The sequence below is a fragment of the Notolabrus celidotus genome, chromosome 11 (genome assembly GCF_009762535.1).
Source record: "Notolabrus celidotus isolate fNotCel1 chromosome 11, fNotCel1.pri, whole genome shotgun sequence".
NCBI classification, from domain to species: domain Eukaryota; kingdom Metazoa; phylum Chordata; class Actinopteri; order Labriformes; family Labridae; genus Notolabrus; species Notolabrus celidotus.
In genome coordinates this window covers 32,270,330-32,288,201 of record NC_048282.1, presented here as the reverse complement: position 1 = coordinate 32,288,201, position 17,872 = coordinate 32,270,330, and the positions used below count along the sequence as shown (strand labels likewise).

Genomic DNA, 17,872 nt, shown 5'->3' with positions numbered 1-17,872 from the left:
CAGGAGACTCTGCAAACTCAAGAAGGGACTGTGTGAACATTATCAAGGAGGAGGAGGAGTTAAGGTTTTCTTCTTTTGCTGAACAGAAAAGTTAAAAAATAGAGAATATTTTTTTCTGAAATCAAATTATATCAGTGTAGTTACTTTGACTGTTTGTGGACTTGAGCTCAAATGTGACATAAAAAGTGCTCTTTGGACACTTTCATTAAAAAGTAATGAAACTGGAATTTTGTGTTCAAATAATTCTGTTGTGTTCATAAATTTGTTTTGACTTTCAACAATAAATTTGGTGATTCAGTTTAAGGAGGTAGATCATAACCTTTGTAAACCAATAAATTAACTCTTCTTTTGTAATGAAGCTCCATGTTAAAGCTCCTGTAAGATACTTTGTTTGTGTCAATTTTGGCGCCCCCTGTTGACAGAGTGATACCGATGATCTCTTTACTGCTCCTGTCCTGAACATTTTTAAGCTGCGTTTTCTGAAAAAACACCTCAATATATATTTATATTTTCACAGCCAAATTTATCATTCAATGCAAATGTTATTGGTGGAAAAAGTAAAAAAAATATGTTTTTTAAAAGCTGTTTCTTCAGTGTGAAAAAACTTTAGTAACCTTCCAACAGTACGTGCTGGGGAGAAGCAAGCACCCTGGAATTTAAGTTGTGTGCGCTGGCAGTGCCAAGTGCATACAAGCCCTTATACACGATATTTTTCGGTTTCTAAAACCCTCAAATTTGTTTTTTCCCTGCCTTTTTTTTAATTGAAACATCAGGATGTTCTGCAGTTTGGGCATTTTTTTTTCAAGGTCAAGGAAAAGGTCCAAACTAAAGAAAAAGCACTTGGTAAGGAAAACCTAGCCTCCTCTAAGGTTCAGCCTGTAAACTTGGAAGTGGAACATTATCTTTGTATACGAATACATAAATTCTGTAATGAAGCTCAATGTTAAAGCTCCTGTAAGACACTTTGTTTGTGTCAATTTTGGTGCCCCCTGTGGACAAAGTAAAATTCCTGATCTATTTGCTGCTCTTCTTTGAACATTTGTAAGCTGCGTTTTCTGAAAAAGCACCTCAATATATATTTATATTTTCACAGCCAAATTTATCACTCACTACAAATCTTATTGGTGAAAAAAGTACAAAAAAATAAATGAGTTAAAAGCTGTTTCTTCAGCATGGAACTGCTGTGAAACAACTTTGGTAACCTTGCAACAGTACGAGCTGGTGAGAAGCAAGCGCCCTGGAATTTAAGTTGTGTGCGCTGGCAGTGCCAAGTGGAAACAGGCCCTTATACTCTATATTATTAAGTTTCTAAAACCCTCAAGCTTGTCTTTTCCATGCCTTTATTTTAATTTAAACATCAGGATGTTTTGCAGTTTGGGCATTTTTTCAAGGTCAAGGAAAAGGTCCAACCTAAAGAAAAAGCACTCTGCAAGGAGAACCTAGCCTCCTCTAAGGTTCAGCCTGTAAACTTGATGATTTTCACACAGTCCTTTAGAATCATGAGCCTCATGAGAAACAAACTGGTGAACACACTTCCTAGCTCTCTAAAAAACTGCCCGTGGTCTTTGGTTTACTTTCACCCCAACAGTCCACAGCGTCCATCAAAGACTGACATCTTTGGGAAAATATTCTTCTCCACTTTAATCACGCCTCAGATAAAAACACAGAGGTCTATCCCTGTGTTTCTACTAACAGTCGTGTCCTGCACTTTCTGGATCACTGCCAATCACTGAGAGCGAGCAAAGGGTCGAACACAGTGTACTCGTGAGGCCGAACATAATTCAGAGCATTAAGGGGGATCAATAAACACGCTTCTGGCAGCAGCCGAGCAGCATTGTTCATTGTCATCAAGCTTTTCGCATCAACATCATCCGGCTAATGGAAGACAGTGAGAGGAGTGTTCAGCCTGTTTGCATCCATTTAAGTCATAAATGTCGTTCCATGCATTGTTGACATGATTTGGCAGTAGATAATAAGGACATCAATGTTTTTTCACTTATAATAAATGTCAAATAGTCACATCCACTGGGCACAGAAGTAAACAAAAGCAACAGCCGACCATGCATTATAAACATCATCGTGATACATTACCATAAACAAACTTACAAATACTGTACAAACAGTAATACACGTTTTAGCTTAGTGTGATTTATCAAAAATGTCCGTCTTCAAAGAGGTGACATATTTATGAAACTGTGGAGTCTGTCTTTCTCTTACTGAGGATATAATACTGTTGCTGTGTGAGAGAGTGCTCAGCAAAATAAAGTCTAACAAAATATATCCAGCTTAAAAAAATACCATCTGCATCACTGTCAAACTAATAGAAAAAATACTGTTCTTCTGTGCTGAAATTGTCATTGCAATATTGCTCTGGACGTTTCCTCATAAATAAAAACAAAAGGATTTCAATCCGTTTAAAATAAAAAAGGAATGTAGTTACAATGACTTATGAGCACAGAACAGAAATCATGTCACTGTTGGAGGAAAAAGTGCATACTTCGCTTTTGATTAGAAATAAAAGCTTTCTTTGTCGATACAGAGAAATAATTCTTCTTCTATGATCGTCTCCTCTCAGTCACAGGGAGCACAGCCTCGCTGCTCCTGTCACGACCACCACAATGTAAATAAAACAGCTCCACCTGCCTTTTATCACACTTGAGTAACACATCTTTTGATTCTCTACAAAGCACAATCTACTCAGACTAAGTTAACCCTGTGTGACAGCAGAGAGATCGGCTGCATCACCCTGCAGAGAAAATTCTGGATGATGCTACAAATATTTGATTGAGTCACGAAGAGGAAGCCCTAAGGTTCTAGAAGTGTTTTTTTCCTCTGTTTCAAACACAGGACTATCTAGGCTTTTGCATCAGTTCATGCAAAAGTAGTAGGTTTAGATCCCTTTTAATGCAGTTTGTTTATTTTGCAATTTTTTATGTCCAGCAGCTCTAAAAACTACACTACCCATAAGCCTTTGCTGCTGTTGCAACTTGCAAAAGTCCAACTAGAGGTACAAACTCAACTTGTGGAGGATTCCTGCTAACGTTTACAAAATCCAGCATGATAATTAGCTCAATTAAATCAAAATGATTGAATAAATATTTGATTTATATCATCATATGGATCAATTAAAGCTCAACACTTCAAAATCTGCGTTCTCAATAGCCTGCAGCCTTAAAAAAAAGCTGTAACTTCAATTTTGAGGTTCAATGTACTCATACTTTTATCATTTTTAAAGGTTTTGTGTAGTTCTGGAAGTGTTTTTTTCTCTGTTTCAAACACAGGACTCTCCAGGCTTTTGCATCAGTTCATGCAAAAAAAGTTAGTTTGATCCCTTTTAATGCAATTTATGTTTAGTTTTCATTTTTTGATGTCTAACAGCTCTAAATACTACACTACCCATAAGCCTTTGCTGCTGTTGCAACCTGCAAAAGTCCAACTAGTGGTACAAACTCATCTTGTCTAGGAATCCCTCTCATTTTTACAAAAATCCTGCATAATAATTAGCCCAATTAAGTCAAGATGTATGAATAAATATTTCATTTACAGCAGTATATGAATCCATTCAAGCACAATACTTAAAAAGCTTCTTTTTTAATAGCCTGCAGTCTTTAAAAAAAAAGCTGTAACTTCCATTTGAGTTCAATCTACTCATGCTTTTAACTTGTCCTTTTTGAAAGTGTTTGTAGTTCTTATAGAGCCCTGTTTGATGTAGTGACTTATTTTTGCATGTGTTCTTGTTCTGATTTGATTCCTGTGTTTGTGCAGAAATCTGTAACTACTTGTTTTAAAAGTGTTGCATAAATAAAATCTTATTTACATACTTTTTATCAAGTATTTTTCCCTCTTTTTCTAATAATAATAATTCAACCAGATTACTTTCATGCTAAACTGAGCTGTACAATGCAAGAATGAATGGGACTGTGACCTCCAGAACAAAGGGATGCTTAGTGTCACTTTCCCCAGTTAAAAAAATGTAGCATATGGGTTTGAATTAGCTGTGGCAGATATTTGTTTCTTAGCACCCTGTTTCCTATAAAAACCCAGAATAAGTTTTACCCAGAATCCCCTGCTGATGACTTTATCATTGGTCTGCTGATTTGCTCTACCACAGTGCTGCTGCATGATCTTTAAAAAAAGAGTTCCTAACCCGTCCCTGGCAGTGATTTCTTAACTCTGCTGTGTTTGAACTGAAGTGCAGAAGAGACTGAGCTCATGTGGGAATTGTTTTTTGGCAGCTGTTAGATGTGACATCATTAAAGGAGGTCAACACTGAGCTCCTGTGTGATCCTGAGCGACGAGCTGGCTGGCTGCTGTGTGAAGTCAGCAGACTGTGCTGAGGAGAGGAACTACTTGTTTTTTTCTGATATATCTGATGCAAAGAAGAAGAAGAAGAAGTGAGTCTGGTGGTGAAAAAAATATGAGGAGGAAGCTCTAATTCCCCAACATATTTCTCGTTGTCGTTGTATGTCTAATGGCACCCCCTGCACTGTATTTGACCCTGACTGGACTCTTAGTATTCTGCTATAGTGAGACAGATAAACTCCTGAATGCATCTCTTATACTGCTGCTCAGTGGGGCTGCTGGTTGGGTATTGACCTGGCTGTCCGAACGGTCCCTCCGATTCTCGCATCTCCTCGTTCATCCGCGCCAAACGGAGCCTGAAGAAACAAAGGAAGATTAATATGAGATTAAAATGAATGAAAGCAGGGAGGTAAGAAAACGTTATGATAATAAGAACTAGACATACAGTGTGACGATGTCTGCGTTGGCTTGTTGTACAGCTATACTCAAAGGGTCCTGTCGGTCCTCGTCCTCTTCGTTCTGTGTGGCTCCTCTTTTCAGGAATAAACACACCTGCCTGATTAGACAAGAGGAAAAGACATTAATCACAACAATCATACCTCTACAAGTCACTCAACATCAATCTATTAATCATAAATGTTGGAGCAGCATTCAAACCCACAGGGAAATGTCTGACATGACACGGTCACAGCTGAAATATTCATAATGGTGGATAAAACTGGAGCATCACTCTGACAAAGCACGTTTTACTCAAAGAGAAACTACATGAGCTGCGGTTACACGTGTTTAAGATGCAGCCCGGAGTCAAGAGCTTCTCTCATGACTCATGACTCACCCCGTGTGTCCCAGATATGTGGCATGATGCAGCGGCCCCCTCCCTCTCGCGTCTCTTTGGTTGACGTCAGCAGCGTTCTGCAGGAGGAACTCACAGGCGATCAAGGAACCCTGAAGGACAGAGACAGCTCAGGTTAGCAGGATGGAAGAATGAGCGAGTACTGCTACTTATTTTGGGAGTATAAAGACATTTAAAACAATATTTAGATTTTTACCCTGTAGTAGATACAAAGCTATAAAAAACAAGGATCCTACATTTCCCATAATGCAATACCATAAAATACCAACAAGATATATGCTTGCTCCTGACTTGCAACATATGATTTCTTTTCAGCTTTAAACTCTCTTCGGATGAATTTAATTTAAGATAACCCTGATGACATCACTATGACATCATCACAGTTCTTTATATAAAGTTTGCAAAGCTCCTCTAGACCAGGGGTTCCCCCAAGTGTGGGTCGGGACCCCCTGGGGGGTCGTGAGACACAAATGGGGGCTCATGAGATGTCTTCCAGAATTTTTTATTTTTTTTAAAGCTATCTAAAAAAAAAAGTACATTTTACCCATTAAGGTAAAATGTCAACAAAAATAGATGCTAAACTTGAAATAAAACCTTGAAAATGTAAAATGTTACGAGTTTTCTGCCTTTCTTTGTTGCCAGATGACCCCTAAGTTTAGGGTTAGTGAACAGTTAATTATCAAAAGCATCAGTAGCAGCAGATTAATTCATAACAGCACAGGAAACACAGACACATGCTCATATAGGTAGGCTAATTTTCTGCAGACCAGCTAAATGAAGCCACATTTAATCACTTTGAGACAGCGAGGGTTCCAAGTCTTTGGCATCTATATTTTGGGGGTCGCGGGCTGAAAAGTTTGGGAACCCCTGCTGTAGTAGATACAAAGATATAGAAACCCAGGATCCTACATTTCCCATAATGCAATACCATGAAATACCTACAAGATATATGCTTGCTCCTGACCTGCAACATATGATTTCTTTACAGCTCTAAACTCTCTTCGGATAATTTAAGATAACCCTGATGACATCACTATGACATCATCACAGTTATTCATATAAAGTTTGCAAAGCTCCTCTAGACCAGGGGTTCCCCCAAATGTGGGTCGGGACCCCCTGGGGGGTCGTGAGACACAAATGGGGGGTCATGAGATGTCTTCCAGAAAGTTTTTTTTTAAAGACATCTAAAAAAAAGAAGTACATTTTACCCATTAAGGTAAAATGTCAACAAAAATAGATGCTAAACTTGAAATAAAACCTTGAAAATGTAAAATGTTACGAGTTTTCTGCCTTTCTTTGTTGCCAGATGACCCCTAAGTTTAGAGTTAGTGAACAGTTAATTATCAAAAGCATCAGTAGCAGCAGGTTAATTCATAACAGCACAGGAAACACAGACACATGCTCATATAGGTAGGGTCATTTTCTGCAGACCAGCTAAATGAAGCCACATTTAATCACTTTGAGACAGCAAGGGTTCCAAGTCTTTGGCACCAATATTTTGGGGGTCGCGGGCTGAAAAGTTTGGGAACCCCTGCTGTAGTAGATACAAAGATATAGAAACCCAGGATCCTACATTTCCCATAATGCAATACCATGAAATACCTACAAGATCTATGCTTGCTCCTGACCTGCAACATATGATTTCTTTACAGCTCTAAACTCTCTTCGGATGAATTTAATTTAAGATAACCCTGATGACATCACTATGACATCATCACAGTTATTCATATAAAGTTTGCAAAGCTCCTTCAGACCAGGGGTTCCCCTAAATGTGGGTCGGGACCCCCTGGGGGTTCGTGAGACACAAATGGGGGGTCATGAGATGTATTCCAGAAAGTTTTTTTTAAAGCTATCTAAAAAAAAAAAGTACATTTTACCCATTAAGGTAAAATATCAACAAAAATAGATGCTAAACTTGAAATAAAACCTTGAAAATAGAAAATGTAATGAGTTTTCTGCCTTTCTTTGTTGCCAGATGACTCCTAAGTTTAAGGATAGTGAGCAGTTAATTATCAAAAGCATCAGTAGCAGCAGGTTAATTCATAACAGCACAGGAAACACAGACACATGCTCATATAGGTAGGGTCATTTTCTGCAGACCAGCTAAATGAAGCCACATTTAATCACTTTGAGACAGCGAGGGTTCCAAGTCTTTGGCATCCATATTTTGGGGGTCGCGGGCTGAAAAGTTTGGGAACCCCTGCTGTAGTAGATACAAAGATATAGAAACCCAGGATCCTACATTTCCCATAATGCAATACCATGAAATACCAACAAGATCTATGTTTGCTCCTGACCTGTAACACATGATTTCCGTTAAAATCTAAACTCTCTAGGGATCGGTTTGAGATGACATCATCACAGTTCTTCATATAAAGTTTGCATAGCTCCTCTCGACCCACAAAACATGACAACTTAAGACCTTTAAGCCTTTCTTTCTATGACTAAAACTTTACTGACATGTCCAAATATGATTCAAATTTAAGGCATGTTCCAGACGCTCCTCATTCCCAGTGACTCACCCCGATCACCGCCTGTATGAGGGGCGTTTTTCCTTCGTCCTCATCGTTAACCGAATTGACATCAGCCCCGTGGGCGAGTGCTTCGGCCATGATGGGAAGGTTTCGGGCTTTGGAGGCTTTGTAGAGCAGCACTCCGGGGTGAAGGTCTCTTATGTCCTCCGGGTCTGACGTTTCTGGTTCTGCCTCCAGCTCAGCTTCACCGCTCGAGTCCTCTGACACCTCGCACTCTGAGGAAGAAGAGGCGAGGAGGAAGACTCGTGAAACAACTTCTACACAAAGTACATTATTACTGTACTTACTTTTCCTCTAAGTTAATACCCTATCTATGACTCACCCTCCGTGACGCTGTCCACCACCGAGCCAAACACCAGGATGTCTGTGCTCCCGTCTGTGCTGCCTCCCAACCCGCTGTCACTGCTCAGACCTGCCGGACCGGGAGACGCCAGAACAAGGACACATTAGTTACCGCTGTCTCTTTTCTGGCTCATCACTTTAGCTCATGCAAACAAAGCAGACACTTGTACAGAAACACACAGAGCATGCTGAAGCATCTGACCTAAACCTGGGAAGCTACAGTTAAAGGCTTTTTTTTCAAGGAGCAGATCAAATAGTGAGTCACTCACTTCGAGGCCCTGATCCAGTGTCAAAGTAGGAGAAGAGCGAGTCCAGCTCGTCGGGACAGAACAGGGAGTCACGTCTGAACTTAGCAGCAGCTGTGAGGGAAAGAAAGGGGGAATCAACAGCTGATAACATCCATTCTTTGCTGTAAAAGAGCAAAGAGTATATTTACTAGACAATTATATAGACTTAGCTCCTGTTTCTACCACTCAGGTTTGAGGAAGTTTCATAATTTTACAGGCTTTTGTTGCCATCTGAGAGAAAAATAATGCCTTCTGTTGCTCTTTTGTGAAGGTTATCCAAATATTTACAGATTATTTGGTTAGAAAACATGAAATATTTCACTCTAATAGCAACAGATTTATAGCAACAACCCCCTCTAATAAAACTTGTGGTACAAAGCTCAAGTGTGAGGTGCTTGCTGAAGCCTTTGCTGCTTTTCCAGCTGCTCACAGTCATTTCAAGTAAGCAAAAGCAGCAAACAAACTACAATAACTCTTGATTTTCATGAATATCAGTCTGTGTCTGTCACTTTCAGCCCTTTTGAAAGATGAAGAAACTCTGATTTATATGATTTGAAGTAGTAATTTCGTTGTAAAGTTTATCTCACGTTGCACAAACTAAGCGAGGAGTACAGTCTGTTATCTCTGGCTCAGTCTCTGCACTCTGTTTCCCCCTTTGGGTTTCTCAAAAATGGAAACATGCTCAGGGCTGTGCATCCATTATTAAAACCTCAGAGGCACAAACTGGGACTGAAGAGGCTAAAAGTTGAGGGCAGCCTGGAACAGAATGGGATGACCTACATCACAACAAAGTCCAAAACAGAGAGAGCAGTGAGAGTACCTGCGGAGAGCGTGGAGGGGGAGATGCTCCCAGGATCTTGTCGGTATCTCCGTCGTGTTTTAGGAACAGTCGTGGCACTGTTGTGTCTCCGGCACTTCTTCACGCTCCACCTCCGCTCTGACTTCCTCTCCCCGTTGATGAGGATCTCCGTCGAGCCGAGTTTCTTCAGATATTTCTTCTCTACGTACTTCGCCTTAATCCAAGCCTCCTTCTCCTGCCTGTGAGGGAACAATTTACAGACTTTAAGAGCTGCAGAGTCAAACATTAAAATCACATATTAGATCATGATCACACAGTCAGGGTGTTGTTTATGAACTCTTACCTTGAACTGGTCGGTAGTGGTTTCTTCAGACCTTGTTCCTGGTAGGAGCCTTCGTAGATGTGGTTGATGACACTGTTTCCAAGCTCGCACATTAACTACAAAACAAACACAACAGACATTACAGCAACATTCAACACTCTTAGAGTGGATTCAAAGAAAGAGTTCAACAATCAACATATCAGGAAAATGGTCATTTACATGTATGTCTAGATTTTAGTGAAAAGATTATATTAATGTAATATCTGTAAAGCTAAAGCCATAAGATGCTTGGTGTAGCTTAGCTTAGCTTAGCATAAAGACTACAAACAGGGAATTATAGCTGGCCTTGCTCTGTCCTCTGATCACTTATCAGCTCCTCTAAAGCTCACCTGTTAACATGAAAACAACATTTGTTGAAGAAGCAAGAGCTGCAAGACTCTGACTGCATGTAAAAGCACCAAAAAACTAAGTTCTCAAAGTCTGCCTTGATATAACATGGTGCAGACAATCTGAGAGGCGTTTTTGGACTGCAGGAACTTGTTAATAGTTCTGGGAACTGTCGTGATTCCACAGTATAGGAGCAATTAACTAGCAATTTAGTTCCTGGAACCCCTTTTAGAGGAACACTTTTAGCTCCTGCTACAGTGTAGGTAATCTCCCAGAATGAGAGGGACTTAGAGTGAAGTAGAGAGAAAGAAAGCCCCCATGGTGAGTAGTTTCAGAGAACTCCCTAAAGGATAGATACTTTTCAAAAAGTTTCCAGAACTGTTTGGTCTGAAAACATCGAATGAATCATAAAATATTACATAAAATAAAATAAAATAAAAATAAATATGGCAAGATTTTCCAGGATATTATGCATCAATTACTTCAAGCATGACTTCTTTAATTTTGTATGAATCCTTTTTTTTTTTTTTTGTCATTTTTTCCTCTGAGTTGAGCTTAGTTATCTTTGATTCCTGGTTTTGGTGCCCCAATGAAATCCTCTTTGATGCATGAACAGCTGTTTAAAGCCTCAACATGCTGAGACAGACTGTACCTTTAATAATTCTGGTTCCCATGAGTCCAGTGTGAGTGAGCGGACTTTGGAACAGTGAACCCCGAGACTCCTGCAACAAAAGAAAATAGATTCAGTTTTAAAACATGGCGTCTAAAAACTAACAACTAGCAAACACAACAAAACCAGAGTCCATCACATTCTTAAAAGTGGACACAAAGCAGTTTTTCAAATGAATCATACACTGGTTGTTGTATTTGGTCTGAGAAGCTGCCTGTAAGTGACCTAAAATCAGGAGAGGGAAATGAGAGAGGCTGCTCCTAATGTCATGCAAATCACAGAGTTCCTAAATGAAGCGGTCTGGTGTCCCAGCAACAGTGATACTGTGTTTCTCCCCTGCTTTGTACCGAGCGGCCACGTATGATCTCACTGAGGGAGACCGAGCCCAAAAAGAGGGCATGAATATTCAACAGGTGGACACACACACACACACACACACACACACACACACACACACACACACACACACACACACACACACACACACACACACACACACACACACACACACACACACACACACACACACACACACACACTGTGAGGTTGGTGTTTAGGATTACATAAGCAGATATAATTGCAACTTCAAAAACAGTCAAAAAGGGATTTTTCCAGGAGCCTGAAATCTCCCTTCATTTGGTGATATAAGAGGACATTACCATGCAGCTCAGGTCTGATGATGAGAGGATGTGTTTATCTGCAGCATGCTACCTTCATTCATCAGCATTACATCATATCCACTTTTCAATTAAACCCTTCAATGGCTCATTCGGCGTGTGTGTCGCAACTCTGCAGCCGCCTTTCTCTTCTCCCTTCACCTCCCTCAATGAAACTCTCAATCAAAGCCTGATCCAATAAGCAGCACACGGTGCTTTAATCCCCTCAGCGGTGTGTGGGGACGACGTGCCCGGCCTTTCACAGGACAAAGTGAGGTGGAAGTCAAAGGAAACTGGCGGAAACTAAGGTCTCCAGTGCCAGTGCCGGACACAGCACAGGGCAGTGGTGGTGGAAGTTCACACATCTTATACAACGGATCGTTTGAACACACTTTTTAATCTCAACTTCAATGTTTGTGCTTCCTTTTCTGCAATGATGTATGACCGGAGTTTGACCTGAGAGAACTGACGTAAGACTCTTCTGCTGGAGAAGGGTTGTACATGTTTCATCCTCTCTCTGTCTGTCTACCACATAAAGCAACACTTCAGGGAGCAGGTGGCCGATTTCTAACCTTATCTTTCACTATCTTTGGTTTAAAGTGTGAGAAAAACGTCTGAAAAGATTGCAGTGTTTGTTGTTTTTGCTGCAGCAGAGCTTCTAATTGATGTGTACGGTGATAAGACGGCCAAAAAGAACAAATGATCTCTAGTTTTCAACTTTGTGTTTCAACTAGCTTCAAAAAGAGATGATACGGTTTGCTGTTTTTGGCAAATAAGGATATTCATCTGCATTTATGTGAGAAGAAGTTAACAGTCAAAGATGCTTCAGAGGTTGCTTAAACTCAATTGATTCTGGATCTGCGTGCTGCACAGCACGGCTGATTCAAACTGTGAAAATGTAATATCTAGCTAAGAGCATGGCTGAAGTAAATAATAATAACACGCTAAAACTGGAGGTATATAAACATCCCAGAGCAGAGGATCCATCAGGACGGTATTTATCCTCTTAAGTAGGTTGCTCCTCTTCAAACAAGAAAATCCCCCCCTTAGAGGAATAAATCATTAAACCTAGTTAAGCTAAGTTCAATCGTTTCCACCTGTGCAGGATAACTTGTAATACGACTTTAAAATTCTCAGGTGCAGTGTTTGACTTATATAAAAGGTAGAAACATTGATCTGTACTCTACCTGTGGATGCCCGAGCACTCGATGCACAGCAGGATGCCCAGGTTGATGGATGCCCAGCGAGGGTCGGCCTGCCCGCAGTCACAGCACTGCTCGTTCCCGGGCAAACACTGGATCCTCTGCAGGATGGTCTCTCCTCGGACGCTGCGCTCCCGGGGCTCACTGGCTGAATCGATACTACTAGTGGACGGAGAGGCTGTTCGGTCCAGATGCTGAACACAAACAAACACAAGAAGGTATTAGAATTAAGGTCATGAACTCCTCGAATTCAAAGCTTGTTTTAATGTTTTGCAGGTGCATTCTTTATGTAAGGCTTAAAGTACAAATACATAAAAGTAGTACTTGTAACTCACCTCTATGTAGTATGTGTCAGGGCTCTCTCTGTAGGCTGAAGCAATGCTAGCTTGAACTGCCTGAATCCATGCCTGTCTTAGTTTCTCAGAGTCAGCCTGAAGCATGCAGCTCCTGTGAAACAGTCACACAGATTAAAGGACCAATCCGCTGTGAGGATTTTCATTTGATGGAGCAACATTTAAACTAACAATATATGCAAAAAGGATTGTTATCTTCTGTTAGCAAAAATATCATACCACTAAAATTATTACAACCATGAATTCCTATAACACTTTACTTTTAAAGCCTTACCAAGATAAGAGCTGCAATAACAGAGTAAAGTAATACATGAGATAATATAAGAAAAGTGTGAGAGCTGTACAAACCCTATGGGGTCTAGGGTATAATTGGCTGTTTTTGACTCATTTTGATTTATATTTCCCCTTAAAAAAGTGTAACCTTGCCTTGTTTGGTGTCATTGTTTTCAGCACAACCCCACAAGTGTGACTATGCAGTTATATTTCCATTTTGACACCAAGTATTAACACACTAGACCTAAAATCACCCAAAAAACATAAAATCCAAATAGGAAAAAGTTAGATTTTTAACTGTGGAAAACAAAAACATGTTTTATGAACCATTTTTAAAACATAGAATTCAAATATCATTTGTAAATTTCCCCCCAAAGAAGTTCCAATTTAGTAAACAACAAAGATATTTTTTTGCATAATACAAAAGTTAGCATGCTAACATGCTAAGAACGACCACACTACTGTGCAATGTTTACAATATATATATAGTGTATATACATATTTTTCTAAAATTAGGTAATAATTGGTGATAAACAAAAAGCAAAGCTAACCCAGAGTAAGCACTACCATTATGAACCACTAGCTTGTTTTCTGCTAGCTAAACCACCATGGCTATGTAGTTTTTACAATGTTTTCTAATTGACCACATTAGCTGTCAGTTTCGATAATGTTATTAGGTAAGTTAGCATGCTAACATAATCACAAAGTTAATGCTAACAATCAGAATCCAAAATTCTCCATCTATTTGAGTTGTTTTTTTGCTAGCTAAAATTTGCTTTATAGTGCTAAGTTTAACAATTCAAATAGTTCCAAGGGCATCTAAGAGTGAGAATGGGAGTAAGCATGTGCTTAATCTATGTTGCAATTATGAGGGGTCCTTGGAAAATGTTCTCACCTGTAAGGGGTCCCTGGCCCCAAAAAGTTTGAGAACCCCTGATCTAAAAGTCTATTAGCTTAACACGATGACAGGGAAATGCAAATAATCTTTTTTTTTTTTGTTGTTTTAAAATCATAAACGGTTTTAATCAAGCATGAAAACATTTTCTAGCTCAAGCTAAACACAAAGGAAAGCTAAGTCTGGTGTTAATGTCTTTAGTTTTGCAGATTTTTGTTCATAAACACAAGTACTGATAAAATTAGAATTCAGGCCGGATGATGTCGCCACATGAAAAGTGAGGGAATAACCCAAAATATTATAACTCATCATGTGGAGAATTTTTCACACGCTAATCCATCCCCGAGTTAAGTCTTACTTGAAGGGAGAGACGACCTCAAAACAGAACCTCCTCTCGATGTCCTCACACGGTTTAACTGAGCACAGCCGCAGGTCCTCCACCACCACCGTCAGAGAATCCTGCAGACACACAAACAACTTCTCATTTCTCTGCTTGTTATCAGCAATCCCCGACACAACACAAATACCACACAGCTGTTCCTCTTTGATAAGACATTTCATCCTGGAAGCCTCTGAGCAGCTGAACATTAGATATTTACGCACACTGATGCCATGCAGGGGAATGAAAATGACCTGGAAACCAGAGTCGGCCCCTGATCGAGCACTCAGATACCAGCAGAGATCTCCTCACTCACAAATGTTAAGTCAGTGAGTGAGTGGTGAAGGATGTCAGTGAAGATCACCATAACATTAAAAAAGATCCATCGTACCCCCCTGTTAAAGTGCACTTAACCTCTCAGAGCCCACTTTACCTCTGGGAGGCTGATAGCTGAATATACAGTGTGTGAACTTGCCTTGAGCTTCTTCTGATAGACCAGCTGACTGTTCTGTATGGAGAACCACCGTCTACAGAGAGAGAGAGGGAGAGAAGGAGAGAGGGAGGGAGGGAGGGAGGGAGGGAGGAGAAGTATAAAAAAGGAGATCAGATGAATTTCCATCTGGTGCTACAGGGTCAACACTGCGGAAAGCACAGATCACAAAAGATAAAAGTATTGACTGAAATGGTTTTTGCTTTAGGCAACACTAAATCAGACCCACATGAGACCAAAGGAGACCCTGTCAGTGAGCGAGGCGCTTAAAAACAGCATACAATATCATTCATTTAAGACTTTAAACACATTAAAGTAAATCAAATCAAACTGTATTTTCATTAACTTAGTGAACTTTTCACTTTTTAGATTTTACTTCCTTTAAATAGGTTTTTAATCTTAAGTCCATGTCTCTGTTTTCCACTCTGTAAAGCACGCTGAACTGCCTCAGTGTATGAAATCTGCTCTACAAATACATCTGCCTCTCCTCGTATATCTGCCATATTCCCCAACACATATCAAAACATACTTAAAAGACTAGATCCAGACTTCAAAAACTGTGACATCCTTCAAGATACAATTAGATAACGACTTTCTTCTTGTACTTTTTGAGGTAATGTTGTAAAATTTGACCCTTTTTTTCCCTGTACTATATTTTCACAGGGTATCTCACCATTAAATATTCATCTCCCACTTTATATATGTATATATCTATCTCCAATTTTATATATATTTTATAGAAGTGTATTATTAATGTATAGCAGAGGCTTTCAGAGTCTGACACTTTGGACCCTCGAAGATGAAACTGAGACAGATTGACCCCTCCCTCGACTTGACCCCCTTTTTGTTTCTGGATGTAAAGTGATGTTATGGAATCAGTGAGTGAGCTACAACTAGAGCCCCATGTTTAGGCTTGTATATGTTTATATTTCAGCAATGGCTCAATTTAAAGCATGCAGAATTAGCTATGATCTGCTCTTGATTATTACTCACTCAGTGATGTACAGACAGCTGTTGCAGAATGCTCAGAGTCAGAGTAACTCTTAAAATGAGGTGTTTTCAAGGCAAGTTTTGGAGTGCTGAGACCTGTCTTTTTTTCCTAAATCTTCTATATAGATATTTGGACGTTCAATTGCACCATGCACTAAAAGTGATAATATCCTCAGACAGCAAAACTTTGAAAGTTTGACACATTTCTCTCTGCGTTTAGTTATGAGACAGAGGAGACAAATGCATTCCAGTCTGTTTCATTTCAGGATGTATCAATCATGGTGTCATGGAGTCTATGAGTGAGCTACAACTCCAGTATTCTAGTCCAGTTGTAGGCCTACATTTGTAAACAGTTTTAGTGCTAGCAAATTTACAACCATGCGGAATAAGCTATGAGCAGTTTTCGTTTGTGATGTGCAGACAACTGTCACTGGAATACTTGGATACCGAAGAAGACTCGATATCACGAGGTTTTCCAGGTAAGTTCATGAGTTATGAGACCTTTTTGTTTTTTCCTTTTCTTCAACAAGTACTTATAGATGTTTGATCAACATGAAAATCAGGAAATTGATATTCTCAGCTTGTCCTGGATCTAGGACTATTTGGATCAGTCCTCTGTATTCAGATTTGGCCTTGTTATTTCTGCAGGAGGAGAGCATTTTTGCCACAAATTAAGAGCCAAATTATAAGCCAAACTACGACGGCTAGATATATGTGTTTGCAGAATACATGCATGCTCCTGTCTCTTTAGCATCTTGTAGTATGAACACAAAGATGCATGCAAAATAAAACACTGACATGAGGTAGAAACACAGGACTGAAGAACATTTAATAAACAACAAACAGCACATAAACAAATAAAGAGGTATGGTAAGTGCTATAAATAAATCAAATTGGCTGATGTGCTATATTAGAGTAATTACAGTTTTTTTTTTAATGCCATCTTAATTACCTGTTCCAGGTCTTAAAGGCATTGCTGGCCCTCTTGAACAAGTAGCCCTCCATCACCACACCATTAGGAGCGTCTACGTTGAACTCCACCTTAGAGTCGTCATATGAAAAGTCCTAAAAAAGAACAAGAAGACACAAGATCACCAACATGAACGCAGGCTGTAACACGGGGGTTCAGCAGAAACACTAAAGCTTTCATCATCAAACAGGAGAAATAACGCTCGCCTTGTTGTCTGTAGCGGAGAGGATGCATGTGTGATGTTCCTGGAAACTAGAGCACTGCACTGTGCTGTACATACAGTCCATCAGCCTACTGAATGATTATACAGCATGCGTGTTTACAGTGCAATCATGTAGAAACAGTCACATGTTGGTCCATGGATGTATAGGAGTTGCATGCCATCAGACTGTGTGGCACACAGGGACATTTCATAACTCAACAGATGTGAGTGTGACGCAAACCATTACATAACAGCCAAGTATGATTCATGTGAAATTAGCCTCTGAGCTTTTCATGACTTAGGATACAACACCGAACACTTCAAAGCCAGCTTACAGAAAGTGTTAGTTTGGTGTTTGGCTCTTAGGGCCGAGTCTCTCCCACGTCGAGGGATTTTAAGAAGCACATGTATAATCTTCAGTGTTCAGTGTTTGGAGGCAAAGAAGGTCAGAGTAATTCAGTTTGTCCTAATAAGCTCAACTTTAGAGGAAATGTAATATTCTGCAGGGACAGAACATTTACTTATCCAGATTTAATTTAAACATTGCATGCATGCTGCTCTGAGAACAGACCAGGCCGGCCCTGCAGAGTCGTTCAGGTTGCTTAAAACCCAGAGATGCATCAGACATAGAAAGAGAAGTGAAGAAGAATATACAGTTAATGCTGCAGCAACCCAAAACTGGATCTTGGTTTCATAATGAGAGCACAGCAGCAGCTCTTAGCACAACATTAACTACTTACTGCATGTTTGAATAATACAACGACAGACGGCTCTCAAAGTGTCGCACTTCTAACTTAAGATTACTCATGAGATATAGTTGGATTCAAGCTGCAACAACTTTCATGCACAGGCTTTATCAGGCTGCAGATTTATCACCTGCACCCGTGAGGAGAACTAATCGGTATTCAAAATCTTGTATCCCGTCTGCAATCAGGCTTTAAAACTCAGATGTCAGTCTTTTTAGTC

At 39.8% G+C, this 17,872-nt stretch overlaps 1 protein-coding gene across 2 annotated transcripts in view; it reads right to left on the bottom strand.

Moving 5' to 3' along the window:
* LOC117821927 (arf-GAP with coiled-coil, ANK repeat and PH domain-containing protein 3-like) overlaps nucleotides 1-17,872 on the bottom strand; it is a 105,164-nt gene that overhangs the window by 3,704 nt on the left and 83,588 nt on the right. Inside the window, exons 11-24 of one of the 2 annotated variants that reach the window (XM_034696484.1) lie at nucleotides 16,687-16,799; nucleotides 14,730-14,781; nucleotides 14,234-14,334; nucleotides 12,690-12,801; nucleotides 12,340-12,548; nucleotides 10,479-10,548; nucleotides 9,461-9,555; nucleotides 9,139-9,356; nucleotides 8,301-8,390; nucleotides 8,012-8,110; nucleotides 7,678-7,904; nucleotides 5,138-5,247; nucleotides 4,748-4,858; nucleotides 4,597-4,658 (exon numbers count right to left, since the gene is read on the bottom strand). In XM_034696484.1, the coding sequence (XP_034552375.1) occupies nucleotides 4,597-4,658; nucleotides 4,748-4,858; nucleotides 5,138-5,247; nucleotides 7,678-7,904; nucleotides 8,012-8,110; nucleotides 8,301-8,390; nucleotides 9,139-9,356; nucleotides 9,461-9,555; nucleotides 10,479-10,548; nucleotides 12,340-12,548; nucleotides 12,690-12,801; nucleotides 14,234-14,334; nucleotides 14,730-14,781; nucleotides 16,687-16,799 (1,669 nt within the window). The remainder of the gene's footprint in view (nucleotides 1-4,596; nucleotides 4,659-4,747; nucleotides 4,859-5,137; nucleotides 5,248-7,677; nucleotides 7,905-8,011; nucleotides 8,111-8,300; nucleotides 8,391-9,138; nucleotides 9,357-9,460; nucleotides 9,556-10,478; nucleotides 10,549-12,339; nucleotides 12,549-12,689; nucleotides 12,802-14,233; nucleotides 14,335-14,729; nucleotides 14,782-16,686; nucleotides 16,800-17,872) is intronic. The other variant, XM_034696485.1, reaches the window with a different exon arrangement.